Source organism: Nymphaea colorata, chromosome 12 (genome assembly GCF_008831285.2).
Source record: "Nymphaea colorata isolate Beijing-Zhang1983 chromosome 12, ASM883128v2, whole genome shotgun sequence".
In the NCBI taxonomy this organism is placed as follows: domain Eukaryota; kingdom Viridiplantae; phylum Streptophyta; class Magnoliopsida; order Nymphaeales; family Nymphaeaceae; genus Nymphaea; species Nymphaea colorata.
Window position 1 is genome coordinate 22081132 of NC_045149.1, and position 27908 is coordinate 22109039.

At 37.9% G+C, this 27908-nt stretch overlaps 3 protein-coding genes across 6 annotated transcripts; 2 read left to right on the forward strand and 1 right to left on the reverse strand.

Annotated features, from left to right (window-relative positions):
* Positions 1-458: 458 nt before the first annotated feature.
* Positions 459-9113, reverse strand: LOC116266229 (WD repeat-containing protein 55). Of its 3 annotated transcripts, none has more exons than XM_031647358.2 (16): positions 8712-9113; positions 6959-7091; positions 6838-6870; positions 6682-6746; positions 6488-6575; positions 5206-5278; positions 3566-3672; positions 3206-3248; positions 3042-3098; positions 2758-2834; positions 2039-2084; positions 1888-1934; positions 1713-1786; positions 1570-1625; positions 1345-1420; positions 459-949 (listed from the first exon to the last, which is right to left on the reverse strand). In XM_031647358.2, the coding sequence occupies exons 2-16, from the start codon at positions 7051-7053 to the stop codon at positions 870-872; spliced, it is 1017 nt and encodes a 338-aa protein (XP_031503218.1). In that variant the 5' UTR covers positions 7054-7091; positions 8712-9113; the 3' UTR covers positions 459-869. The 3 variants fall into 3 exon arrangements, with proteins under 3 accessions (XP_031503218.1, XP_031503217.1, XP_031503216.1); XM_031647357.2 differs by having other exon boundaries at positions 1345-1459; positions 6959-7081; positions 8712-9112; XM_031647356.2 differs by having other exon boundaries at positions 1345-1459; positions 8712-9110.
* Positions 9114-10876: 1763 nt separating this feature from the next.
* On the forward strand, positions 10877-16461 carry LOC116265230 (vesicle-associated protein 2-1-like). The gene is made up of 9 exons (XM_031645791.2): positions 10877-11035; positions 11199-11269; positions 12476-12546; positions 14144-14225; positions 14330-14445; positions 14524-14679; positions 14773-14799; positions 15839-15907; positions 16082-16461. Exons 2-9 carry the CDS (start codon positions 11221-11223, stop codon positions 16232-16234), a joined length of 723 nt encoding a protein of 240 aa, XP_031501651.1. The 5' UTR covers positions 10877-11035; positions 11199-11220; the 3' UTR covers positions 16235-16461.
* A 2528-nt stretch (positions 16462-18989) lies between these two features.
* Positions 18990-27771, forward strand: LOC116265467 (uncharacterized). Of its 2 annotated transcripts, none has more exons than XM_031646066.2 (15): positions 18990-19646; positions 20185-20288; positions 20652-21776; positions 21890-21956; positions 22052-22114; positions 22551-22614; positions 22703-22796; positions 22879-22962; positions 23054-23143; positions 23237-23264; positions 25705-26241; positions 26627-26688; positions 26819-26928; positions 27025-27112; positions 27194-27771. In XM_031646066.2, exons 1-15 carry the CDS (start codon positions 19220-19222, stop codon positions 27470-27472), a joined length of 3222 nt encoding a protein of 1073 aa, XP_031501926.1. In that variant the 5' UTR covers positions 18990-19219; the 3' UTR covers positions 27473-27771. The 2 variants fall into 2 exon arrangements, with proteins under 2 accessions (XP_031501926.1, XP_031501927.1); XM_031646067.2 differs by having other exon boundaries at positions 20652-21767.
* Positions 27772-27908: the final 137 nt, after the last annotated feature.

A 27908-nucleotide genomic window follows, 5' to 3' on the forward strand; every position in this document is an offset into this window, starting at 1 on the left:
TTTTCATAAGCAAGTCATCACAGTTGCACTTCCTAACCGCTACCACATTTTACACCAAATGAACATAAAACTCGTTTAAAAAGCTAAACTTGGGCCAACTCAACGACGTCACAAGAAAAACTTTATTTTTCTGGGGATTTGGATACCCAAAGGGGCCAAAACCCTTCCCCTTACCTTCTTTCCCAAAAGGTTCACAACCGCATCATCTGGACCTGGGTAAAGAACGGTACACCGGTTCCTAAGTGTGGTAGGGACCATATCGATAATTTATCAATAATTTATCTGGAGGAGAGATTTGGAGTGTTCGAAAATTCATTTGGTTCAAACGGTACAGCAAAATCTACGCTTGAAGCGCTTGAAGTCCAAATGCATCATAAACTTAAGAAACAAAAATGCAACAAAATATTAGCCAGAATGAATGGTGGCGACAATATAGTCCAACCGTGCAAAAAGAAATCGAGAAAGAAAAATTAATGCTCTCATTATGATTTTCTTATCATGCAACTGCTCTTCACAACCAGATTTCAAATACAGTATCTTTAATTCTCGAGCCTCTCAAAAAAAATATAACTCTAAGCGTGTATGACCACGGAAGAAAGAAATCACCAAAAAATTTTACATACCGATACAGTATACAGGCAACCGTGCCAAGAAAAAAAACCTGTACTCAGCAAAAAGGATAACAATAGTAACCTCGGACATCTTAAACATGCTAATCATCTAGATTTTTACTATAAAGTCCGACGGAGAGGGACGGACATATCACATTATTACCGAAACTGGAGGAAGGGGAGGGTGTAAAAGAAACGGTAAAATCAAAAAGAATAAATTAAAAAGGAAGACCATAAATTAAAAAGGAAGACCTCCAACTACAAATCTGCAAAAAAGTCTGATGCTGAAGAGTTCTGCAGGCCACCCTTGTTGGCTTTTTTCTTCTTCTTCTTAGACACTGTTCAAATAAAGCAAAATTAAGATGGAGGAACCGTGAGACTTTTGAACTATCGAAGTGCACATGAAATCAGTGACATCGTTATGGCACAGAAATAGAAAGAAGGTTAAATAAAAAAAAAAAGCCACTTTCAAATGAAACAACGAGTTTCAAACAGTTGGTTATTCAGGATCTTCCTACACAATGCTTGCAAAAAACATGTCAACGTATTTTCCAGGGAATTTTTCCTTGCACTGCATAGATGTGAAAAGGACGATACGTATGGCAAGACTACAAACAACAAGATTGGTGTAACACGGCCATGCAGAAAAGCTGCAAGTATCAAACAGGGTAAATGCTATGTACAGTCTAGCTCATCAAGAGAAGAAATTAGTAACGTCTCCACTTCAGCTTACCTTTTGGAGCTTTAAGAGTCTCAGTGTCCACCTCCATATCATCTGAATCGACAGAAGTCCTGGACGTGCTTGGATCCTTTTGCCAATTTTCCAGTAAACATGGTAGGTCCCAGAGCTTCATTAATTCAAATCACCAAACAAGATTTCATATAATAACAGATTAACCAGTTAAACATGCAAGAGTCATCTGAGTATGCATGTGCAGATTTCAGCTTTGCCACCTACCTTCAGCATTTGATCATGAGAAATACTACCAAGAAACTTCCTATCATGTGAAAAAGCTGCAAAATCAACTTAAAATATCAGATAATAACTAAAAAACTATTTCAGCACAGAAAAGAGCAACATATTTGAAAAGTTGAGCATACCAAGTCCTTCAATTGCAAAATCTGAATGCTCCGCAATTGGTTGAATGATTCGGTTCGGTAAGACACCAAGCAATCTAAAGGAAAGGAAGGGGGAAATGCACAGTAGGAAGGAATGTTCAATATAATCAGTATGGAAGCATGTAACTAAAAAAAATAATATCAGAACCAAGTTAACCTGATGACCCCATCTTCACATCCAGAAATTAAGGTATCTTCATCAAGCTGATGGATGAGAACTAACCATTAGCAATGTTGCCTCTCAAAGTAAATAATTAAGGATTCAAGAAAAGGTGCTGAAAAGCAATAGATAGAATGGGCAACCTCACCTTCAGCAATGTCTGCACAGAGTTTGGGTGCCCAAGGAACCTATCACTGTTCAGCAATTGCAACCAACAAATAAAATAATAATCAGGTCAAATGATATGATGATCAGGATTCCATGCATAAATCAAGAGATGCTTCATTTGAACAATCGTTAGAGGGAATCATTCAGAAACCATAATCAGATGTTATCCCACATCTCCATCACAGGTTGTAGTATGATTTGCACAACATACGTTGCAGCAGTTTCATGGCATAAATCCCCCTTTGCCTCCAAATCTCTTCTTTCAAGTATCATAGAAGGTTCAAATGAAGGTATATACTATTCTCGACAAGAATAGTAACAAAGTAGCTACATCTTTTAGATATTAAATTCACCACAAACAGCTTTGGTAAATGGCTAAAAGATTGCTGGAAAATCAAACCAAAACATTAAACAGTGTCACAAGTATATGAAAAACTGCCCAAAAATATCACAGCCTCCGGGTTGTCCTAAGAAAAGCAAAAGTTAATCTATAAATTATCCGCAAAAAATTTTCCAACAAAGAAAAGCAGATCATCACTAACACAATAACCTAAGAAACTTGTCCCAATCAATAATATGCAACAGACCTTTCTAAGATATAAGTTGTGTGCATCAAATAGAAGAACCAAAACATTTCTTATAAGTGGGTTGTACTTGCATAGGGATAAACAAGAAACAGCAAGGATGAGCAAGCCTAACCTGCAGTCTTCAAAATGACCCCAAGAATATAGCAAAACATCCCCATTTTGCGCTCCACAGAGAACTTTTTTACCATTCTAATGAAAAAAGTATATAAGTGTCAGCCAATAGGCAAATTAGAAATAACAAGCCTGTAAATACAACTCAAAATCATCCTGTTTATCCACAAACAAATAGTAAGCTTCATTAAGAAAGAACCTGTTACACTGGTGTGACATCAACAAAGGAATTACAATTTGAGACCCTACATAATCAAAATTGACAGTCAAGTGAATGACTAATACCTTCATCAGCACAACAGATAGCAGGTCACAGTCATAGCAGTCAGACCGGGATTGAACCTGCCAATGATGAATGATACCAACATAAACTCACTGACAGTTATTGCAAGAAGGAAAAGGTGGGACAATAGGAAGACAATAATAGGCGACTAACAAAATAGCTTCACCTTATTTTTCCGAAGGTTACACACAGAGAGAGTGCCATCTCCACTGTATAAAGAAAAAAGGAAGAAAAAATACAAACAAATTATTTCTTCTCTTGAGCAAAATAAGCAAGAAACGGGGGTAGCCAAGTGAAGGCAGGGCAGACACTCATTGGCTCCTCAGAAACCCGTAGAAAACAAGACATACACATCCAAGATCACAAAACTTACAGCAATTAATTAGGGATGACAATGACAAGATAAAACCACTTGGACATTTATTCAAAAAGAAAATATTATGCAAGTGACCAAGAAGAAGAACAAAGAAGCCTAACCAAAAATTATTTAATCTGCAACACATCAGGGAAGAAATGGAGCAGTTACCTTGTTCCTAGCAGTTGCATGCTACCAGGAACAAAGATCATGTCAGTAATATATTCTTCATGAGCATTAAAAGAATTGCAGCATGTGTTTTGCCGAGTATCCCATACCTGAATAAAAATAAAAACGAAACAAAAACATGTAAAAAGAAAAAATAAACCAAAAGACGATGATTGGATCTTTTTCTGCTATAGCATAAATAAATACAGCACAAATTAAATATTTCATATCTTCCCCATGCAAGATAATAAATGATCCAAAACTTTTCATGCTATGAGAACACTAGAACAATTTCGCTTTTAAACATAACAATCACATTTGTAGGGTAAACTTTCACATAAGCAAAAAGACTAAGAAAACTGAACCACAATAGGTACAGAAGATTATGTGTGCCTGTTTGTATAGGTATATTTGCAATCCATTTCTTGTCTTAATCTCCCAAAAGTGGAATTCTCCAATCAAGCAACTTATTGCTTGGAGGATTCCTTGCTGTCAAAGAAATATGAAAGTTTTTTCCCAGAGCCAAATAAGGCTGCACGTGAGCTGAGTCAAACTCAAGCTTCGCTCAGCTTGTTTAATACTTGGCTGAACATCAAATCAAGCTTTACAAGCCAGCCTCAAGCTCGACCTGAAAAGTTAGACAAAAACTCAAGCTTGACTTATTTAGGCTCATTTATTCTGCTGAAGGTTTTGGTGTAAGGCTTTACCATAAACTCCATGATTGTCCTCATCATCGACCTTGTCACCACAAAAAACCCACTTTTCCTGCCATGAGCAGAAAAGACATTGGAATAGCTAGCAAGTTTTTTGTGCATGAGAAGGTACTTGATGGGTGCACTCACAGGAGGGAGCACAACAAATTCATCTCCCTCCCTAGCAACATTGAGCCCCAGACTGCTCTCCAATATTACAATGGTCTCAAATCCAGTTCCTTACACGATGATGCAACAACAGCAGCATAGACAAACCCACCTATAAGGATGTCAACATGGACATTGTCGCCCTCAATATAAAGACATTTATAGTAAGAGGGAGAGAGAGAGAGGCGGGGTACTCACAATGGAGAAAACTGCCAGATGCCCAGAGATAGAGATGGGAGGAGCACACAATGCTCCTCCTCATAGAAAGAGAGAGAGAGAGATAAGGGAATTTCAAAATTTGGTTTTGCAACCAAATTTCAATTTTCAAGAGTCTCTGTGTGTGTGTGTCTAGAGAGAAAGAGAGAGACAGAGACAGAGAGACAGAGAGATGGATATAATCAAGCTCAATTGAGTCAAGTTTGTCAAACTCAAGCTCAGTTCCTTTAAGTGCTTTAATCATGTTCTCTCTTTGAGCTCAAACAAGTCAAGCTCGAGCCAAATTTAACCTAACCAAGCTTAATCAAGTTGGGCTTGAGGAGATCGACTCAATGCCCAGCCATGGTAAATTAGCTAGCTTATGAATGGGCCACAAAGTTGAGATCCATGATCCTCATCTGCATAAAACAATAATGCTAGGCAAGCCTAAGCTTCAAACAAGATCAAGCTTAAAGATATAATGCATATTCTGTCAAAGTCAAAACTATTTAACTGCTGGGAAGTGGGAATAATAAGATATTATGAAACAGATCAATATTGAATAATTTAAAAAAAAAATACATGTACCTTGATGCATCCCATGTCATCTCCTGAGGAAATAGTTGTTTCTGTCAAATTTACCAAGCGATTCACAGCATCCCTGCAACCAGGTGAGATCAAAGTACAACTAGAGAGTAAGACACATTGAGAAAAATAATTTAAAGTGCCAAGAATATCATATTCAAAGAAGAGACGATAAACAACATGAAAATAATGCTTCCCACACTTGCTTAAACGGAGTGATAATCGGTTACGCACTTAATAATGCAAGCAACAGACTGTCATATAACTTACCTTAGTAAGATGATTTAGCCTCTGGAAATTAAGGAATTATTTGAGCCTTTGAGGGATCAGTTTGTTTAAGCATATGAGTGACCAACTTGGAGAAGAAGGGGGAGGGAGGTCATTTTTGCAATATCTCACTCTGCTCAGGACTTTTAGACAACTAATGCTAATTGATGGTTCATGTCTGTTTCTCAATAAATTATCAACAATAGCAATGCTGGAACCCTTACATGGAACTCAAGCATTTTCCTGGAAACAGTAGCACTGTGGAATGTCCTTCCATGGGTTAAGGAAGGGACACAAGGGCCCACTATGAGTCATATGAGGTCATTAAACAGCAATTGCTAAGGGAAAAGGCCAATTACTGCAACCATACACAGAAGATAACTTAGATAAGCTTTCTTGTTTTTGATACAAATACTTTCTAAAAAAGTGACCCCTATCATATGCACTTTTCCAAAAACGCTGATAAAAAATTAACTTATAAACAGGCTCATTTGAAGGCTAATTTAGGGTTAACTTATAGTCTTATAGTAACGAAATGGTTAAGTACCCAACATACACAACCATCATTTCTTTACCATCAAAAGGTTAGCCTCAAGCAAGTCCTTGATAAACTCAGAGGGAGACGGACAATTCCCATGGAAGTTAAGTTGGTATAGACATTGTCCATCTTGCTTACATGCTAGTATGCCAGCCCCATGATAGCAATGAAATAGGAAAATTTCAGTATGAAGGAACCAATGCTCACAAAAAATCAGCACATATAACAAAGGAACTAAATACATCAGCTGGAAAAGTCCACATGCAGGATCTTGCCGAGCATTGCTCCATCAACTAAGTCTCAGCTTTCAATATAATAGCAGCAGAAGGTATTATGCAGTTTGCATAAAGGATACCAAAGTAAAGCAGTTTCCACTTTCCGCCAAAACAATTCAAAACTTGTTGAGTTACCACCAGCCATGAATCCTGCGTATAACGATAAGAAAATAACAGGAAAAAGAAGAACAAGAGAGCGAAATACTCATGGGCATTCTCCAAGCGAGCAATAAGGCTCCCGGTCTCTAGATCAGTTGCAACGATAGAATGATCAGCAGAACCGGTTAACACCACTGTCAATAAAACCAACAAAAAATAAAATAAAATAAAGAACAGATAGCTCAATGAACAAAAATAAATGCAAGTTAGATGTAAAATTGGTTGTCGGGCCCCAATTACCACTTCCAGATTTCACAAATCGGACAGCCCTGCATGACTCATCATGCACTGGAGAATCCAACATTCTGTAAAGTCCATAAAGCAACCAAATATAAATTCATACTTCTGCAAAATCCAACTAGTTCAAGCAAAAACTCGCTTGCTAGACGTTGCTACCTTTGGAGCCCTGAGTCAGCGCCGTAACGATACCTGAAACACGACAAACCAGAAACACACAAATGGTCAGAACTCTAGCTGATTGAATTGAAGAAGGGAAATCAGAGAGCGAGAAGATTACAATTGGAGATGGCCGTCGATGAGGGCAGTGGCAACGATCGGAGACGAAGGGTGGAAGTCGAGGTCAAAGGCAGTCTCTCCCGTGTCAATCTCCATCTTATTGTGGGTGTTTCTCGTCAACCACCTGCAAATTCCTACATCAAACCATAAAATCATCTAAGCACCACCACCAACAAAAACCAAAGCAGACTCTAATGAGTTCAGTGCGATCTTATTCTAGTACTTGCAGGCGATGCACCGAATACCAAAGAAGATGATGACAAAGGCTCAAGCTCGTCATAGTTTTTGGCATTGAATATCATTTACACAAACTATATATTCCGCAAGGAATGAAAACGGAACAGATAGCCCCACAAACATATATATTTTGATTGAGCAAAGCTGAAGACCCAATCGAAAGACCACTTGCACAAAATCTTTTCAGTTTTTAAATGGGAAAATCCCAGGACACAAATTTGCACCATAAATCCGAAAAATAAAAAAAAAAAGGCTACGTAGTCAAACAAGGAGGGAATTATTTAACGTGGTAAATTTACCATGGTAAAAAATGCTGAAAAAATTTACAGGATGAAATCTCTCCCTCTTCCAATCAGAGGCCCTGTTTGATGACATGGTATAATTTAACGTGGTAAAATTAACCTTATTTGATGCACATGGTAGTTTTTTGCAGGGTAAAATTAACCTTGTTTGATGCACAAGACAAAATATACGAGGGAACAATTTGGAAGATGACCTTCCAAATTATGATACAGTAAAAAGCATAATCTCAGAAATTTAACCAATACAAAGGAACAAAAGCAACCGTCATCAATCAAGTTGCCATGATTCATGAAGTGAATGAGTTCATAGAAGATAAGTAGTAGCTAACCAGATGGACGAATTGCAAGACAAATAGTCTTGGAAAAATGTAAGCACTTCATAACACGAATGTGACACTTGAACCCAAAAAAAAAAAAAATACTAAGCATAGCATAACGAAAAGTATGTCGATGTCAAAGAAGATTTATATACCCAGAAAGGTCAAAAAGATAAGAAGCAATTAAGGTGTGGTAAGAAAAAAAAGGGCTGCTAACACATCCATGATCAACTCAATTAAGTCAAAAAGGTAAGCAGCAATGAAATGATGCGCTTGCAATTACAGATAAAATTTGCTATGAAAAACAAATGCAGCAAACAATACAACAAATAACAAGGCATCAAGGGCGAACTATAACAACTTGAGAACTTCATAGACATCGTACATAGTATATACAGACTGACAGAAGGATGGTGTTGGTTGTGGCTCTTCTAGTTGTTGCCCATCCATGACAATCATCGAAGTCATCCTTTAAATTCAGGCTTTCGGCATTATGGCAATTACATATGTGCAGCCAGATAGTAGAGTAGAGAGGACATTTGATGAACAACTTAGCCAGCCATGAGGAACATTTTTGGGCAACAAGGAACAATTCATACTAAATGCTAAGCATGCAACACACCAGAATATGGACACTAAAAAGGATCTATTTGAGAAAGATGAGCTGCATTGGCTACAAAAGGATAATCGTAAAGAACCATGAGGATAAGTGTCTTTGATATTCCCTCATAAAATATCTGGAAATTTCATCCTATTCCAATGATAGAAAAACAGAAAAACCATCCCATTTGTCCGTTTGATGTTCTAGCCCTAATATCATTGTAAAATTCAACGGTAACAGAGGTAGCTGAAGTAAACACATATAGCTGTTACCAGTGAATGAGAAATCGCCACATACCTTAGTAAAGGAGCAGCCAAGAGGGAAGAACAGAAATTTCCTGTTGAAATGGTGCCTGAGGTCCTGCGTCTGAAGGAAGATAGAGCGACAGAGGAGAGGAACGACAGAACAAGAGAGCAAGAGAGGAGAGGAACGAGAGACCCAGAGAGGAGAGGGGAAGAGGCGACGGAGGGGAAAGAGGAGAGAAAACGAGATAGGCTGGAGAGAGGAGAGGCTCTGAGAGCGGACAGGAACGAGAGACCGAGAAAGGAGAGGGGAAGAGGCGACGGAGGGGAAAGACAAGAGAAAACGGGATAGGATGGAGAAAGCGAGAGAGGAGAGGCTCTGAGAGAGGAGAAGAACGACAGACCGAGAGAGGAGAGGGGAAGACTGAGGCGAAGGAGGGGAAAGATGAGAAAACACGGATTACGGATCTCGAATAAATCCGTGGCAAAAAGTCCGCGCTCTCACCTCGAACTTTTTTACCGGGTGAAATTTATTCGGGGTATCTTTCTCCGCGTTTGATGCACTCAACAGTTACCGGGTGAAATTTGCCGCCGCCGTACAGTTTTCACCCGCTCCACGATTTTTCCCCCAATCAAACGGGGGTGCCAGGTGAGTTGGTAAGAGAAAAAAACAACGTACCTTCCTCTTCCTCTGAGAGAGAAGTAGGGCGAAAGAAGAGTCTGAAAAGGCTGCAAAATGGATCGGTTCTTATTTGCAATAAATCCGTGTTCATTTTTCCCAGTTGGATTTTGAACCACTGAAATAAAATCTGAACACCATATCATATTCGACTTTAAAAAATAGCTCTATATGCATTTACGTAGTCTAACTAGATGTTCTCGTGTATGTGCATATATATATATATATATATATATATATATAACAAATTTGTCACATGGTACTGCTCTTACCAACTCAATTTAGAGCTGAACTCAACAGAAATCAACAAAACCAATTGGAACAATATCAAAAAGCACAAAGCCCTAGCAGTTTATGAACAAAATAATAAACAAATACCTCAAAGATGACAAGACACAAGACGTGCTTACTAGTTGTCTTTTATAGTGAACTTGATAAAGCATTTGATTAAGTAGTGACTCGTAAGCATATGTTTATACTTATATATACTTTTGTCAATGTTTGATATGATAACAACTGGTATTCCAATTTTAATTGGAGCCTTTCCAGTTTCCATATAAGTATAGGCAAGCCGGGTTTTCAGAGAACGATGTCTTAAAGCACCTTTTAAATGTACTTTTAGATGCAAAGCATAGTTCTTCCTAAAACCAAGTTTTGGGTATCATCCAAACAGTCCATTGAAATTATACTGTTTTGCTTGGACATCTAGTTTTAGATAATTAGATTTAAAACAAGGCAAATCAACGATGTTTTCGTATGTGAATAAGGTAAAATTTGCGGGCTTGTGTGGCCATTTGCCCACACCAGCTATAACTTAGCACTGGTCATGACTATGAGAATATCATATCAAGACTGATTCCCGCAATAAGAGGATTCTTATAAACATTCATGGTGGATGCTTCATATTAAAATTCATATAATACTCACGTATATCTCATAATAAAAAAAAAGGCTGCCTAGAGGATACTACATGTAATTAGTTGTTGCAAAAACATAGAAAAAAGTTGCCTCAAGAGGTCTAGAATGGTTGGTTGGACCGGCAATAGTGGCTCCACTACATGTATTAGTTGTTGCAAAAACATAGAAAAAAGTTGCTTGAGAGGTGTAGAATGGTTGGTCGGACCGACAACAGTGGCGGAGCGGCACGGTGGGCAGCTTCACAAATTTATTTATTTTTATGTTAATTATTTGATATATTTGATTGTTTGTATACGTAAGTGCTTTCTTTAAAGCATTAAAGTTATTCAATTAATACACACAATTAAATGGTGGGTGGTGGGTGCATACAAGGTATGTCACTTGTTCGATTATTGTGAGTGCTATTTCATTAAACTAGGTCGTGACATTTAATTGAGGTATGTTGTCGCTTCAAGTGAGAAGTAACCTTTTAAAAAAATGGAACATAAAAACTAAGCCCGAATAAAAAGAAATACAAGCTTGTAATTGACATTATAAGAAAATAGTGGATCAAAAGGAAGAATTTTGTTCGTACGCGTGGCTCCGCTTCTTTCCCGCGCCCGTACAGCAACGAGGCCTTGCAACGTCGCGCCTTTTCCTCCTACCCTTCATTTTCTTCCTCGGACCAGAATGCGGTTTAATGAGAGTTCTCTTTATGGGGTTCTTCTGATAAAGGGAGTGAGGGAGAGTTGATGAGTTTCTTTTCCTGGCCGAACGTGGTGGAGTCGCCGTGGATCACGAAGGTAACGTCACTTGCGTTTTTCTTCTTCGTCGTGAAGTTTCTTCCTCTTTCCGCATCTCTGCCCTTCTTCGTTTTTTTCCTTGAGAATCGCGGAGTTCTCGATCGGAAGACCATTTGAATCAGAAAAGTTTGATGAGTTCGAGGAGATATTTGTAATTGTGCAGTTCGTTCACGTAGATTTCATCCATGGGAAGCCAGTTGATCTCCGTTTATCCTGAAGAGCTTAGTTTTCCGTGTAAGTATTTGATCTGCACGATGTTTTCTTTTTTGCTTTGAGAAATACTGAGTTTTAAGTTTCAAATTTTAGTTATCGTGGCTGATTTGCTGCCTGTATTTTGTTAATTGAAAAAGTTTTCCATGGATTGGTGATTCTTTTATGTATACGTGAGTTTGATGCATAGCGAGCTTAGAGCAGATTTTCCCTTCGTTTGGATTGTTTTTGCCGTTCAATTATATATGAGATCGGTTTGTGATGATATGATCTTCCTGTTGGGCTAGCCAATTATGCGTTAGCCTTCCACGCGGATTCAGTAGTTATGCATTCGTGATATTTGGACTGGGTTTAGACTTTAACGTAAGATCTAGGGGCAGAAGCTTGAGGAAGAGAAGTATGATGCAGCCGGAAGGTTATGTAGGGTTCCAATCGCACTCTTAAGTCTGTGTGCACTATTTGCTGCGTAGGACCAAATGTCAGGAACTTTAGGGTTTAGGGATATTACTCGCATTGATAAATCAACTTGAGCAGGGGTCTGGGGAAAAAATGATTTTCGAGGTTAACTAAAAGGCATAACTTGTAAGATTCATGAAAGCTGGTCCACAACAAGTAATTGTTCCTTAAATGGAGTCGCTTAAGATACACATTCGGGTGTTCATTTGCGAGGGTGGGTAAGCCTATTACTGTATTTGTTTGAAAGAAAATATAATCTCATGAACATTAATGAAAAATATGGCACTTTGATACTTTGAGTGTTATAGGAGGTTTCCTTTTATCAATTAACGTGAATTTGTTGTTCTGACTTGATCCTGACGAAAGGTTTCGGTAATAAAGATGCGTTGACTCTATGATCTGATCATGTTGTTCATAAAGTCATCTTTAATACGAGTGACTTGTAGATCAGGTTGTGATAGAAAAATAGCAGTAGCAATAGAAACTATGATTCATTCACCTTTAGGAATCGGAGCAGATTGTTTTCTTTACCATGCGCCATACACTGGACACTTCTTTGCCCTTCTCACTTTCCTACCATGTAGATTTTATGGAAGTTTAATTATTTTTTTACAGATTTTCTGACTAATTTTAGTAATCAAAGATAAATTTCCTGTAGCTATTTACTTTATGTTGTTTATTGGGATATGATCTAGATTGTTGCATCAAATTCAAATAATTCACAGTTCCATGGTTGGCTGAGCTTAACCATGTATGTATGTCAATTGTCAACAGTTGAGCTGGAGAAGCAAAGCTATTGCAATCTTAAATTAGTGAACAACAGAGAGCATCATGTTGCTTTTAAGGTACTACAGTAGTTTTACAAGCATTATAAGTTAGGACATCTGTTAATTGCCTTAGTATGAAAGATGAAAAGTCCTTTAAGAGTATCCATGCTGTAACATTTATGCATACACACCCATGTGTCCACAGAAATATGCATTTCTAATGTTTCAGAAATATGGCAGGACATATTATGATAAGTTGAAAAGTCAAAAAAGACTGACATTATGTATACGCATGATGTACAGGCCTGATTGAGAGAAGAGTTATTGTGGACTGATACTTAAGAGCATCAGCTTGAGCTTGATGAACTGAACAAAGCTCGAACTCAGCTTGGAGTTGGCCTTGCTAAGCCCGAGCGCTGCTTATTTTGCAAAGTTCATTTGATTTTTCTCCAAAGATGTACAAAATGACAGTTGAACATTGGTTTTTGAACTTGTAAGGCCTTTAATGGAAGCACGGAACGGCTTCCATTGTACCAGGCATCACTTTATGAAGCATATACATTAAACAAAAAAAAGATTATATATGTATTATCTTTATGAGCCTAGTCAAGCTTAAACGAGCGAGTGTGTCTATGCTACCTCGGTTTGTTTAATACTTCAGCTGGAAGTGTGATTGTATAAGCTCAAACTCAACTTACTTATTATAGCAGTCGTCGACCTCCAGGCAGACCTAACCAAGTAAAGTCCGAGTCGGGTTTGAGTTGGTTGACTTGCTGCCGGCCCCTAACCACATCCAAAAATGTTATACTTGCATATACATGCATGCCACATGTAAAGTCTTATATAATATAGAAAAACATACAATGCTTCATAAAAATGTGCTTCTGTTATGGACTACCTGATGTGTTTCTGTTTGAAAAATAAAATTTTAATCTATGACATTTTTCAAAATTTTCGTTTTGCCTCTATAAAAAATTTGGAAATTATATAGTGGTCCCCCTTAACAGGGACTCCTAGCTCTGCCCCTGCTTGTAGGAGTGCAGTCTAGTAGAAGAGGTGGGTTCCTAGGACCTACGCATGCTTATTGCCTAGGCACACTTTTGACTACTAAGTCGGCTAGTTAGTTCATTCGATGCAGGTTCCACCTGAACTATCTGAAGCAACACTACAAAATTTGTCCCCTCTAGTCAGCCTGACTCTGGCTACAGCAGGTAGCATGGGCATCAGTCATCCATGCTGGCACAGAAGAGTTTTTAGAGAGAGAGAGAGAGTGAGTTTTCTTTAATGCATCAGCTAGTCCATAACAGAAACACGTTAAGCCTGACATGGGGATTTCAGGGCGAGCACATCTCCTATATACATTATTAACCACCTTGACTTGCTTTCTGGTGAAACTGATTTATGATAAGGTGTGCATGTCTGCCGGTGTTTGTAAAATCGAGGCATGTATATGAAAGCAATAGATTTTCCTATATTTTTATATGGAGGTTGCTAGCTGTGGAAAAACATGGTTGGTCGCATAAATTGCTATATACAGCAAAATGAGATTTCACATCCTTGTCTCATTTCTCACTGTTCATCCTTAAGCACCCCATCAATTGTTTATGATACTTGACTTTTACCTAATTTTACTACAATAGTGGAACTTATAAAATCTTTTCTCTCTCTTGGATAGATCAAGACAACTTCACCAAAAAAGTACTTTGTACGGCCTACTACTGGCATTATACTACCATGGGACTCCATTGTAGTTTTAGGTAGTGATTTCGCTGCAATTACAATTAGGTTCCTTCTTTATACTCCTTTTAATATTTCATTAGTTTCTTAATCTTTTTTCTTGCTCTTGGTTCTGAAATTCAAGTTACCCTTCAAGCACAACGGGAGTGTCCACCAGATATGCAATGCAAGGATAAATTTCTTGTTCAGAGTACAGTTGTTCCTCCTAGTACAGATTCAGATGATATCCCCCCTGACACGGTATACTGCACCTTTTCTATGTTTTATTACATTTTTAATTGAGCTACTGGTACATGCAATAATTACATCTTTCCACAGTTTAACAAGGATGCGGAAGGGAAGATAGAAGAGTGCAAACTTAAGGTTGTTTATACAGCTCCGTCTGCTTCTAATGGTCCTGGAAGCTTAGAGGATCACCTATTATTCCACTCATCCATGTTAAGGAGCTCGAAGCGTAGTACTGATAGCAACTCGGTGAGGGCTTATACTTTTTACAGCTTTGATCAGGGGATACTTGATTTTCAGTTTGATCTTCTGACTTTCTGGTTTCAATCTTCCTCTTGGCAGATGTGCAGTGCTGCAGGTCCCGAAGAGGTGTACTTTATCTTTCTCTTATGTTCTTTTTCTTCTTCAACATTTTGCAAGTTGTTTTATGTTTAAGACTGCATTAGGTTGTTAATGACCTAATGGTACTTTGATTACTGATATATACTCAAGTTCATCTAAGGTCCACGATTGATGGATGCTGTACCACACTTTCTGTTCAGTTCATTCCATGAACTTGAGATATTGAGATCTGGTTATTTGCTCCTTTACCCTATTATTCTGAGAATCTGAAGTTGAGTCACTCTTTGTGTTCAATCTTTACATGCATAATCATAGCAACTGATGACTTATTGGACCACCTTTATATGATCTTCCCAGAATTTCCTGCCATCTTGATTGGGACATTTGCTTGCAAATTTTTCTAAGAAGTACTGAATTTGAAACCAAATGTTATGGAGCTTGCATGATGCGAATAATTTTATACTTTTGTTGCTAATATTTTCAAAAGTCCTGAAATAAACATTTTTATTCGAATCTATTACTTCAATATCTTTTATGCGTACAATACTGTATAAACTGTAGAACCAACTACGAAGGTGGTTGCCCATGGTGGATGAAGCAAATGCCCTTGGGGAATAGTGAAAGGTTCCATGGACTCACCAGCTCCATGCTTTCTGTCTCGACCATGTCTCAACAAGAAATCCTTCTACAAGGTCCCTCTTGTGAAAAGTTTAATCTTTCCATGGAGCAACATAATTTTCCAAGGTCATGCCTTTCGTATGGAAGGCATGCTCCGGTGGAACAAGTAGGTTGCCAGTGCACGTGCATACAAATAAGAAGGTTGCGGTGGTTTATTGGTTTCTGGGCAGCCTCCTATAATTTTTTTTCTTCCAAGAATAATGTTTAGCTGTGCATTCCATTTTGCTTGCCATGTACTAAAAAGGGATAGGGGATGTTGCATTTTTTGGTCACAAATAGTGTGGTCTATTATATTACCATTGGACATTTTCAGAGGTTCTTTCCATTGCAATGCAGCATTTTTTTTTTTCAGGAATGCCATGCATAACTTTCTCTCTCGTAATGGCAGGCTGTGGCACAATTGAAGGAGGAAATAATTGTGGCTCTTCAACAGCGTAAAAAGTTGCAACAAGAGCTGGTATGTTCCATCGCTGTTTTCTTTTTTTCCTTTTCTTTCCTTGTAATTAGATTGTGGAAAGAGAAAGTAAGACATCAAATTCCTCTTGCGTCTAACTTATGTTGAGATGCAGGGCATTTGGATTTCTGTTTTTCTTATGACACTGCTGTGTTTTGGTTGTTGTGTTCAATCTAGGATAATTTAAAGCAAAGTAAATTGCAGAAGCGTCGTGCTGGCCTCTCAATAAAGTTGATATTCATTGCTGGACTTGTGGGAATCCTAATTGGGTACATATTGAGCCTATCACGCTCTATGCAATTGGGTTCCAAGCTGAATGCTGAACTGTGATGTTTCTCGTTATTGTAAATCTGCCTGATCCATGAAAGCAATCATCTAGTTCTCCTTTTTCTATATATGTATCTTCTCCAATTGCTTCTCTTTCTGTTCTCTTCCATTTTTGCTGGTTTTGTTGTTGAAAAGGCGTACATATGAAACTGTTAAATTGTAATTTGTGTTGTGCTCGATTGATCGAGCTGGTTTTCCAGTAATCTGAAAGCTGCAAAATTTGTAGTTTACACTCTGAGCAAAATATTATGAAAATTTTGTGGGATATCGTATTTCAGACACAGAAGGTTCTTAGCAGAAACAAGCTTCCAGTAATTGGAAACATGCTCTGCAAGGAGTCTTTGGTCTTATATCGATTCAAAGGGGATCGATCGACACATACTTGTACATTTCTAGTTTGATGGACCATGAATTCTAGTTTGATTTTTTTGCTGCATCAGAAAAAACATGTCAAATTGCATCCATATTAAATTTTGAGGTAATTAAATTCTCTTTTAAGTGTTTGATAAGAAGAACATTGTGTCCTTAGAACACGTGACATAGATTTAATTTTGAGGTAATCAAGTTCTCCTTTAAACAGTGTTTGGAACGAACATTTGTGGTCTTAGAACACATGTTCCAAAAAGAAAATACTGAATTTATTTCAAATAATATGGTGTGATTATGAAATATTGTTTTCAAATCTAGCAACTAGAAAGTTGGATATAATCACACCATATTTCCTGGATTAATAACTTGGTGTTTTTAACATGTTCTTTTTTATTGCAAATCCTCTTGACGAGAAAGGAGAGGAACGCGAAATCGTCTTTATTCCCGTGCCCACCCAACTTACGTCTGGATTAAGATGCCCAAGAAAACTACAAAATGCCTTGTTTGTGTCTTTGTGGCATATAAAAGGAAGACCGAACCCACCTTCCTAGCCAATCAATCCAAAATCTGGGTTGCAGTTGACCCAGTGGATCAAGTCTCACTTGAGCTCACAGATGAGTTGCATTTCACCGACTTTTTTTTCTCTCGATTCTGTATGACAAGCTAAGTTAGGCTAATTTACATGAGCTTTAATTGTGTTAGTATTGGTTATGGGTGAACAAGATGAGTATTTCATTCTATCACTTAGAAGATAGTCGAAGCTCCCACTCAACCTTCCAACCTTGAGGTAAATTGTCTGTTTTCAGTGCCTTAAGGTATTGACTGCTCTCATTATACTTCAACTTGCATGTCGTTACCTCCGATTTACAACAAAAATAACTTATTGACACCCCAACCGTTGCGCTGCAAAATTCAAATCATACCTCGATTTAAGAAGTGACATGTGATTGGATTCACATTCATGTTTAAATTTAAATATCTGATCGCATTTATATATCGATCAGATTTAGTGTCAAATAAATGTCTAATATCTAATGTTCATACGTTTTGAAGTTGGTTCTTAACATATCGCATGGCGGTTGAGTTCAGATCAGGACTCATATATGGCATAGAATTTTCATCATTCATTTTTCAATCCAAATATGTGAACATCTAAAAATGTATCTATGGAGAATGAGGAGCATATCCAATTCAAATCCAACGCATTGACATCCAAAGTCATTTATATAAACTTAATTAAATACTGAATAATCATTTATGATAGTTCTCAGTATGATACACCCTCAATTTAGTAGCCTACCTAGAAACTTCAAAACTTAAGTTCTCAAAAAATATTTTCCTAAAGGCGTTTAGCATTTATATATTTTCCATAAATTCATATATATCTCTAAGTGTGCGCGGGTGGTTTATTTTCAAATCAGCACGGCGCTCTCAAAATAAGAAGCTTTTGGCACATTCCTTTTTTTTTTATATATACTCTCAACGTTATTCAATTTTCATTTTTGGATGAAAAATTTTGATTCCGGAATTATAGGATAACTTTTGAATCAAAATTCCACAATGGCGATGATGCATTAGGGGTAAAATTATGATTTAATAATTTTATATATATTTTTTTCACTTATCTTTAGGATACATGTCATAATGGCTTTAAATCACTAATTCTACAATTTTAATTCTTGGTATATGAAACACATCATTTTCAATTATGGAATCAAAATTCCAGACTCAAAGAGAAACTATAATTGAAAATTTCATTCTAATTGCAGTTTGAAATAAAGTTTTGTTTCTATAATTAAACTCTAGATTCATACGGATGCAAATTGATGGGATAATGTGTAAGAATTTATCGCCTTCAAGTCCAAGATCTAAAATAGATTCCGAACCCCAACAAGTTGGATCAACCAAATCCGAATATGAAAGCATCGTCATGTTGTGGAGCCCGATAAAATTTGAATGCCCAAAATCATACTGGATCAGATAAAGTTTGTTCACACGTAAAGGCAGGCAATCCAATCGAAGTTTAATCCAGATCCGGATCACTTGCAACTTCGAGAGGTTCAGATTCCAGTCCGATTCCCCATGAGTTGCGGCGTATCACATCCAAAATCTGATCCAAAGTGCATTCGGATTTTAATTCAATGGTTCGGATCAAATGTCCGACCAAAACCGATCCATTCACGCATTCCAACTCTGCCACAGGCGAGAGATGCCATGGGCGGGAAACGGGGGCAAATATGAAACTCTTTGGGGGCAAATTAGTAGTTCAACATCCGCCCTCCAAATTTTTTCTCTCGCTTGTATTGGCGGGAAACTCGCAGGTGCGAGTCGCAAAGCCGCAACACGTGCGAAGTTGGCGCCTTCCCTCTCAAAATTGTGCTGTTTCCCTCTCTCTCGTTTTCGCTCTCTCTCTCTCTCAACCCTAGAGTAGCAGCAATGGCGGATTGAGAGGAAGCCATGAGCGTGGATCGTTTCAGGGCCCTGAAGTTATCGAGTCGGAAATGAAGAGATCGTCCAGTGGTTCAGAATTTCCTTCCGTTCCACGAATTTCGCTTTCCTGCAGTCGTCTTCAGCCGCATTTCTCCTTCTAGTTCACGAAAGAAAGATCCATAATCTTCCATGGAATCGTCCACTATTCCTCTCGAATCCTCCCCCTTAAGCTCGGACGGCCTCGAGGTGGAGCGGGCTTGGTACCTCCTTACCGTCTTGTTGCGGATCGGCCGGCCTTGTCGCCCTGAAGAGATCTCTGCTGGCTGCTCTCTCTTATCCGTTCCGCCGGAGACCGTTATCCGGAGTTGCTTTGTTCGGGACTCTCCGTTGTCCGTTACTGGCAATTTTTTCGTCGTTCCGTCGACGATTGCCACATGTGCGCTGGGGAATTTCATGGCGAAGGTGCACAGCTCGTGCGTGTGGCCCAGGACTGGGGTTATGTCTCCGTTGAATGGGCTGAAACGGCCGTGGGAAGAAAATGTGAAGACGTATTCAAGGAAGCGAAAGTGCATCAGCCTTAGGGTTCCAACGAGACTGCTGTTTCACTCTGGGAAGGGTAAGGGGGGATTTTGTGTCTATTATTTATTTTCAGTTCTTTGGATCATGATTGATCGAAAACTTACCGTACGCACTTAGGAGGTAATTCTGAACGGAACAGAATCGATTGAAAAGCAGGGTCGTTTGCACTTCTTCTGCAGTTCTTCTCTTTGAGTATCCATTTTCTGTGTTTTATTGTAAATATGGAACTTCCGGATCCTGATTTCCTTCACTGTATTTCGACAAGAGGTGGTTCAGTTATGCAGTCTGAAACGTACTCCCGGTCAATTTCTTGATTCTGAAAAATTCTGGTTCTCCGACAACCTTTAGATAGGAATCGTGATCGTCGTGGTTTGTTTATTTTCCACCTGTGGCTGGCAAATAGATGGTTTTACGTGTTCATATCTGATCGCCACGCCTTCTCTTTTTCTGTGTTTTTATTTTAAGTTTGTAGAAACCTCGATTTTCTGACTTCGTCGGAATGCATAAGTGGTTTATGTTCAAGAGATGTGGTTTTTTTTCACATATGCTGATGCTTATTAACCTTTTCCTTTCAGCTAAGCTTGATGACTTCTCCGAGGAACAGTCACCAACGGATGTAAGGGGTCCGCTTCTCTTAGCTTCTTGTTTTCGGAACGGTCAAACGCCTTCTCCTCCGAAGGTAGCTAGCTTGTAGTGCTTCTGTGCATACCAACAAAGAAATCAACTTTTTTGTTATGTTGGATAACTTAATCGTTTTTTACGTTTGAAGGCACACATTTGACAAATTCTTTTATGGGTTTTCTGCGTTCACATGTTACATCTTTATTTTGTTTGCACTATTTTTGTGGTTTTAGTGTCACGATCCACCTTTTCGGTTAATGCATTTGTCGATTATTTGATGATTTTATAGTTAATAATAAATACCACCTTATCACCTTTTAGAGATTGTTAACTAACATCTGCAGTTAGTTGGTATATGTTCCGAATGCATGGCATTCTCTTGTTTTCCGTCTCTGAATCAATAGATTCAATACATTTGCAGATTATTGGATCAGATGATGCGATGCAGAAAGAAGTACTCACCATGGCGAGGAATGAGTTTAATGTGACATTTCAATCTCATATTTCAGAAAAAGCAGAGTTGATGCTTCCCCTATTCTGTGAGTCTCATGTTGTCTCGCCAAGTGTTAGAAGCGATTGCCACGTAGAATGTACTACTAGTAAGGCTGATATGAAAGAAACAGTAAATGCTAGACAACAGGCAGCACGGTTAGCTACACACGATTGTGGCAAGCTAGGAAATACAATGAGAGACATAGAAAGTTCTCACACTGTTTCTGATGTAAGACTGCAGGAATACAAAGAGGTTGAAGCTGTTTGTCAAGCCAAAACCATGCAAGTGAGAGAGATGGAGAGAGATGGTGCTTGCCTCCCTACATGTCCAATCAGTGATTATGTTGATTGTAGCCATGCATCCAAAAATTTGGGAGAACTTGTGGATATGTCAGAAAATAGAGCAAGGAATACAACATATCACGGGATCAGCCATGGGGAAGCTAAGAATGAACATGCTGATACTATATTATGCTCTATGGAAAGAGAAAACAGATGCAATCATGCACAAACCGTGGCAGAAATTCCAGAGAGTCTTGATGGTCACCCAGAAGGAAATAGTAGACCGAAGTGCAATGATTCAGAAATGATCGGAGAAATCCCGGACAGTTTTGATGGCCAAGAGGGAAGTGTTAGGCAGAACGAGGCTTGCATATCTAGAAAATTGGATGGCCGTCATAAACAGATTGAAGGAAGGTTTGCACCAGGAAATGGTGCTCAGCAAAGTCAGCTGCCAAAAAATGAATTTACACACCCAGAACTTGCTGAACATGAAAGTAAACCATCTGAACCTCCAGAGACCAAGGTACCTTTGATCCAAATGGTAGCAAATGGCTCAATGGATGTCACAGAATGTACGAACAAGAAGCCATTGTGTGCAGAAGTGCAACTCCGACATGAATTTATAGGAGAAAATAATGTTGCTACTACTTCCAAGCTTGGACAAATAAATTTGGATGAGAAGTATTGCTTTCCAAAGAAACAAAAGCGGAGCCGTAAAGATAGCATTCCTATAAAAAATAATGGTCCAGATCCTACACAAAAGGTAACAAAGGTATAACTCTTTAGTTAGTAAGGTTTGTTTCATATCATAGTTCAACTCTCTGGTTTTCATGATTTCATCAACCTATTTCACATTTTTGAGGTTGATTCATGCTCGTCTTGTAGAATCGCCCACAGCTGAAAGAACTACCAACCTTTGAATCTTTCATAGTTGAGGAGGAGGAGGGTTCAGGTAAGGTGCTCTTTCATGGGCGGGTGGTTATCCATTTCGTACCTCTATAATTCTCCTCTAGAGCATTATGCATTTCATGTTGCTTGATCTTGCAGGTGGCTATGGCACAGTCTACAGGGCTCGAAGGAAGCATGATGGAAAGATATTTGCTGTTAAATGTATGTTGAATGCTCTTTAACTATTTTAGATTTCTAAGCTTTGCAAGTTATGTGGAGTTGCATCTGAATCTATACAGGTTCTTCTTAATGATCAGAACTTTCAAAATCTAGCTTGACTAATTTAACTTGAATAGTTTTGAACTATACTCAGAACTAATATTTTATAAAAAAAAAGATTAAAAAGCGAACTGAAATTACATGTGGTTTTGCAGTTTCGTTCTTTTTTAATGAAATGAGAATTAGGTTTACGCTACTTCAATGTGATTCATTTTTCAATAGATGAACTTATGAATGTTGGCTCCTTATAGAACATGATTGCTTATCATTTGCTATTTTGCTTGACCTTTTTGTGGCTTCCTTCCTTATTCTTCACATGGCTTCACCTATGCAGTACAATTTCCATTTTTTCATTCACAATTTTTTCTCATTTTCCCAGGTCCTCATCCTAATGCCCACATGCACCATATCAACAATGAGTTAAAGATGCTTGAAAGATTTGGGTGAGCTTTGAGTGCATGCTATTTTCTTGCTGTTTGTAGTTTTCTTCCCCTTGTACAACTATTTGTTTCTAAAGCTGTTATTTTCCAGAGGTAGGAGTTTCGTGATAAAGTATGAAGGTTCTTTCAAAAGTGGCAATTCCGAATGTTTGGTTCTGGAGTATGTTGAACATGATCGGCCAGAGGTTGTAGCTTTTCCCAAATCTGCTTTTTCTTGTTTGATTCTGTTGCTTATTATTTTGTCAATAACCATTGTGCCTCATTTAGGTGCTAAAAAAAGAAATAGATATGTTTGAGCTCCGGTGGTATGGCTACTGCATGTTCAGAGCTCTCGCAGGTTTGCATAAGCAGGTAAACACCTTCAACTGAAATGACACATTGACATCTTTGTTTCCTTACGTAGAACGGTAAGAAGCGCCCATTATAACTCTTCCTTTTACAGGGAATAGTCCATAGGGATGTTAAACCTGGGAATTTTCTGTTCTCACGTAGACTGAATAAGGGTTATCTCATCGACTTCAACCTAGCTCAGGTGGGTTTGCTCTCCTCATTGGGTTTTTATAAGATGATCCTGTATACCTTATGCAATTATAACTGACCCTTTTCACTTAATTTATGATGACAGGATCTTCATCAGAAGTTCAACACCGGCAGTAAGCTCTCTCCCACAATGACGCTTTTTCATATCATTCCTCTTCTCGTTGATGTCCTATCTGCTTTAGATGAAATTTGATAATGAAATGGATTGACTAACTTCTCAGGAATTAAAAAATTTGAAAAATGTGTACAGCATAATTGAAGAATTATGAATCTTTTACGATTTTCTACTAATTCTCTTTAAAATTGTTGATAAATAATCAGAATAGTTTTTCAAATTTTAAAGGAAACAATAAAATGGAAAACATACACTAAAGTACGAATATTTTTATTTAGTTTTTGAATCCACCGATAGTGACATTCTTTAAAAGCAATATTCTAAAATGTGGAAAATAACCCTTATTAATGAGGTTGAAGTTAGATATATAACACACCGGTAAGAATCACAAAATTTATTTTCTTTAAAACAAAAAAAATTCACGAAAAATTTTAAAAGATAAAAATACAAAATAATAGAAAAAATAAAAAAATTCTCTATGAAAGACATGGATTGCATAAACATAACAAAATAACAAATATATTTACATACAACATGCACACTATCATTAAAACAATCAAAATTGATTGCTTAAATTACTCCAAATACTTAAATGGGTATAGAAAATACCTATGTTTTTAAGGCCTCGCTTAGGCGTGGACTAAGCATGAGTTCATACCCATCACCTAAGTCCACCACTTAGGCAATGGGATATGTGTTGGCACCAAGGCGCCTAGTCCAATTGGAAAGTGAAAAAAGGCACCTTCCCTTTCAATCAAAGTTTCTTAATTAATATACATTGTTATGAACTTTGTTTTGTATTGATTATGTATTTTTATGTATTGTTATGTTGATTATGCTGTATAGTATTGTGATACCTCATACTTGTTATAAGTATACATTAGTAGGGTTATGTTACGTACTTAATCATATAGTTATATGTATTCTTACTTTGTTATACCTGTTATAAACTTATATTTGTATATACTGTTATGTTCAATTGTATTGTAATATAATTTGTTATTCCTGTTATATATATTTTAATACATGTTATATGTATATATTGTTAGGTACAGTCTGTTATGCTTGTTATATAGTATTGCATCAACCTATTATATGTATATACTGTTAGCCTGTTATATAACATGTAATATTCTGATACCTGTTATATGTATATGTTAGTATGGCTATGTACTTATAACTTACTGTTAGCCTTTTTTATTATACTATGTCTTTCTTTAAGTACAGATGGATTACAGCCTTCCTACTGATTTGCGTTCCTTCTTCTAGAGACTAGGTTCAGTTTTTTTTTTTTGGTTACTTGTATTAGATTATATTTAATGAGTAATGTTAAACTTTTTCTATTGATTTTGCATACTCAATGAAGAAGACAATTAACTTTTGATTGTCTAAGTTGATTATGCTTGTTATATTACTACTCTCAACATTCCAAATATTAGTACTAGTTAGTCAAAATAACTTGACATATTAACATAACTAAAAAAAATATAAAAAAAATTGGTTGCTTTTTTTGCCTAAGCTCTAGGCTCTGCCTGGTGCTCACGCAGCGCCCTGGCTCCTTGACAACATAGGAAAATACTGAGTTCATTATTTATGACTTACTTTTTGGAGTCTTTAAGCAACTTAGTGATCACAGGATTAGATTTTTTTTTTAAGTTTTGAGAATTTGAGATCGAACATAGGTTCCTGTAGAAATACCATGAATGATGAAAGCTTTATTTCAGTTGCATGAAATCTTCTCTACATTTTCTTTTTAAAATTTTAAATGTGCAAGAATGCCTTTCATGCTGAACCTAATATTCAATCTTAATAAATTTATGTCACTTTATTAAGTAAAAAAAGGAACTTATTTTGACACTTTCCTTTTTGATTACTGCAGATCTGAGATTCGTGGACACTTTTTACATTAAAGTGTGTATTTGAAATCCACGTCGGGGGTAGAAGCTGAAATCCGCAGTTTGATACCTGGGGATTTCAGCTATCATGGATTTGAGATTCCCTCGGATCCAAGACCTGGGGGGAACCAAACGCAACCTTATGTTTTTTAGGTGTAATATAACAACAATATTGTATCAAAGTCCATGACCTTTTTTGTTGGGGAGAGGGGGTGGTATCATAGTTTACACCCTTGGAACTAGTTGCAACTTGCAAGGGTCATGATTGCATTAACTATTGTAACATAGCGTACGATACCCACTGTTACGTATAACACTGGTTAAAATTATGCTCTGTTTACGCAGTCCGTTTTGCAAGCTGTAGGCCAAAATTATTCCTTTCGATGAGAATAGTAAAAGCAGTTATGAGCTGCAATTGCAATTAGTGTTTAACTACTATCCACTGATTTGCTTCTTGCATATGGCTGAAGCATGTCATTGCACAAAATGTTGCTTGAGACTCCTTTAGTTGCTAACCTTCCTTCTAACCTGCGGCTTTAACAGGAAATACCAAGTTCAGTTCAGACGGAAAATTGCGTTCTATCCAGCATCTGCCTCCAAATGTCAAAGAATTACCTACTACAACCTTTAGCGCTGTAGCCGGTGGAAGATCACTAGAGAAAGGTACTGGGCTTGGAGCGTCAACAAAAGAAAGTTCGTTACTTAGGGAAACAAACAAGGTGAAGCGGATCAATTCATCTCAAATAAAATTATTCCTTGACGTATGCAATAACAATAAGTACAAAAGTCAAGGTGCTGATTTGTCTGGAGTTACACCGACGAAAGAGGGTACAAGCACCAGAACTTCTGCTGAAAGAACCAGACTGCCTCTACCATCACAAGGAAGGAAGGAATTGATCAATATGGTGGAAGAGGCAATGCAAGGGCCTCACCATCAGTTAACGACAGTCCCTTCATCTCAACGAAAAAGGATAGCTGCACCTATCGGCAAAATGGACAGAGATCTTGTCTTCCTTAGTCCCATGCCGGTGCACTCGAATGGTTTTGCTGTTTCTGGCTCTGCTCCGTTGAAAAGTAAAGGTATCTAGTATATCTTGAAACCGTTGATTTTGTGACTCCAGGCCAATAAACTCACATTGAGAACCACGCTTTGATTCAGTGTATCAGAATCATATTTTTACTTCTGCATCTTTTGAAGATTTTGCTGCCAATATTTTGTCAGGATTCTCCAAAAGACAAAAAACTTGGCACTTACGTCAAAAAAAATTTCTGTAACGGAAAATTATAGTGATTTTGGCTGCATAGCTTTATGTAGCTGTAAGTTTTACTCTTTTATAGCTACTCGATGAGCCAGCATGGCGCCCCACGAACTTAAAAAAGCAGCGTCATCCCGCATCTTACTGGCTGCTTGTTGTCCAGTAGCTGTTCGTTTGTAGAGACTAAATACCTGTTTCCTTTTGTTCAGGTGATGGAAAGCACAAAAGAGAAGGCCCCTGTGTTGGGACAAAGGGATTTAGAGCTCCAGAGGTTTGCCATTATACTACTCATCATAGCACATACGTGGAAGCATTCACATATATGCTTATTGACTGAAGTCTTCTTTTCCTCTCCGTGTTTTATTATTTCTGTAGTTAATTGTTACGATGAATTTGCACAGGTGCTGTTCAAATCTCTCTATCAGGGTTACAAGGTTGACGTCTGGTCAGCTGGAGTTTCCTTACTTTACTTGATGATTGGAAGAGCACCTTTTGTTGGTGATCCTGAACAGTAAGCAGCTATAGACGATTCCCTCAATCTGCCTCGGAGAAAACAGTTTCATTATGGTCTACATCTTGTATCTAATTAGTTATTGTCTGCTTGCAGAAATATAAAAGATATTGCAAAGCTCAGAGGAAGTGAGGAACTATGGGAGTTGGCCAAATTGCACAACCGAGACTTGTCCTTTCCAATGGTACTCCTTGCTATCCAATTTTCCACGCACTAATATCTTATACCATTGAAAGTTTTGAGCCGGAAGCTTCCATTGTCACAGGACTTGTTGGACATAAGCGCTGTACCTTCAATGAAACTCCGGGACTGGTGTGAACAGAACAGCCGGAAACCCGACTTCCTCAAACGAATGCCCGACTCGCTTTTCGACCTTCTTGATAAATGCTTGACAGTCAATCCTAGGCTCAGGATTGACGCAGAGGCAGCCCTTGAACATGAATTCTTCTCTCCTTGTCGTGAGGCCATCAGGAACAACAGGATTCGGAGACGAGGACTAACCTCAGATGCCACAGCTTCGACGATTAACAGCATCAGTTGCTGATAATGAACGGACCCGGCTTGTACCAAGAGAGGGAGCCTTCACAAGTTCAGCTCATGTTGTACCTTTCATAAGGTGACGGAGTTCGGCTCGCGCATGCGTCAAGATGCCTATCATCCTTGTTTGTGTCTTACTGACTTGTACAATACCTACCCCCTTCTCTGTTCATTTCTCACTAATATGCCGCATATACGGGGCTACCATGTAGCTCCCCTGTAATGTATTCTATCTTCTGGTGGGTGCAAAGGATGCACCATCGTTTGTATCCATTTATTTTTCAAATCCAGAATAAGGGTTGGCTATTTCCTTCTACACTTCATTCTTTGACATCAGAAACCTGAAAAATTTGATAGATCTTAGAGCCAAGAAAGCTTCAAGTTAATTATAAACGGAACGAGCTTTTTTGGGTCGTACATGCTGAAAAATAAGGTCGGTTTTT

What these genes read in the sequence shown, in the direction of transcription:
- LOC116265230 (XM_031645791.2), top strand. Translation starts at nt 11,221, where the DNA reads ATGGGAAGCCAGTTGATCTCCGTTTATCCTGAAGAGCTTAGTTTTCCG. An exon ending in AGCATCATGTTGCTTTTAAG is followed by an intron (nt 12,547 to 14,143) that starts GTACTACAGTAG and finishes TCTCTTGGATAG; the next exon opens with ATCAAGACAACTTCACCAAA. An exon ending in ATGATATCCCCCCTGACACG is followed by an intron (nt 14,446 to 14,523) that starts GTATACTGCACC and finishes ATCTTTCCACAG; the next exon opens with TTTAACAAGGATGCGGAAGG.
- LOC116266229 (XM_031647357.2), bottom strand. Translation starts at nt 7,053, where the DNA reads ATGGAGATTGACACGGGAGAGACTGCCTTTGACCTCGACTTCCACCCT. An exon ending in ATTTGTGAAATCTGGAAGTG is followed by an intron (nt 6,576 to 6,681) that starts GTAATTGGGGCC and finishes TTTTATTGACAG; the next exon opens with TGGTGTTAACCGGTTCTGCT. An exon ending in GGTCATTTTGAAGACTGCAG is followed by an intron (nt 2,085 to 2,757) that starts GTTAGGCTTGCT and finishes ATTGCTGAACAG; the next exon opens with TGATAGGTTCCTTGGGCACC.
- LOC116265467 (XM_031646066.2), top strand. Translation starts at nt 19,220, where the DNA reads ATGGAATCGTCCACTATTCCTCTCGAATCCTCCCCCTTAAGCTCGGAC. An exon ending in AAGATGCTTGAAAGATTTGG is followed by an intron (nt 22,615 to 22,702) that starts GTGAGCTTTGAG and finishes GTTATTTTCCAG; the next exon opens with AGGTAGGAGTTTCGTGATAA. An exon ending in TCGACTTCAACCTAGCTCAG is followed by an intron (nt 23,144 to 23,236) that starts GTGGGTTTGCTC and finishes TTATGATGACAG; the next exon opens with GATCTTCATCAGAAGTTCAA.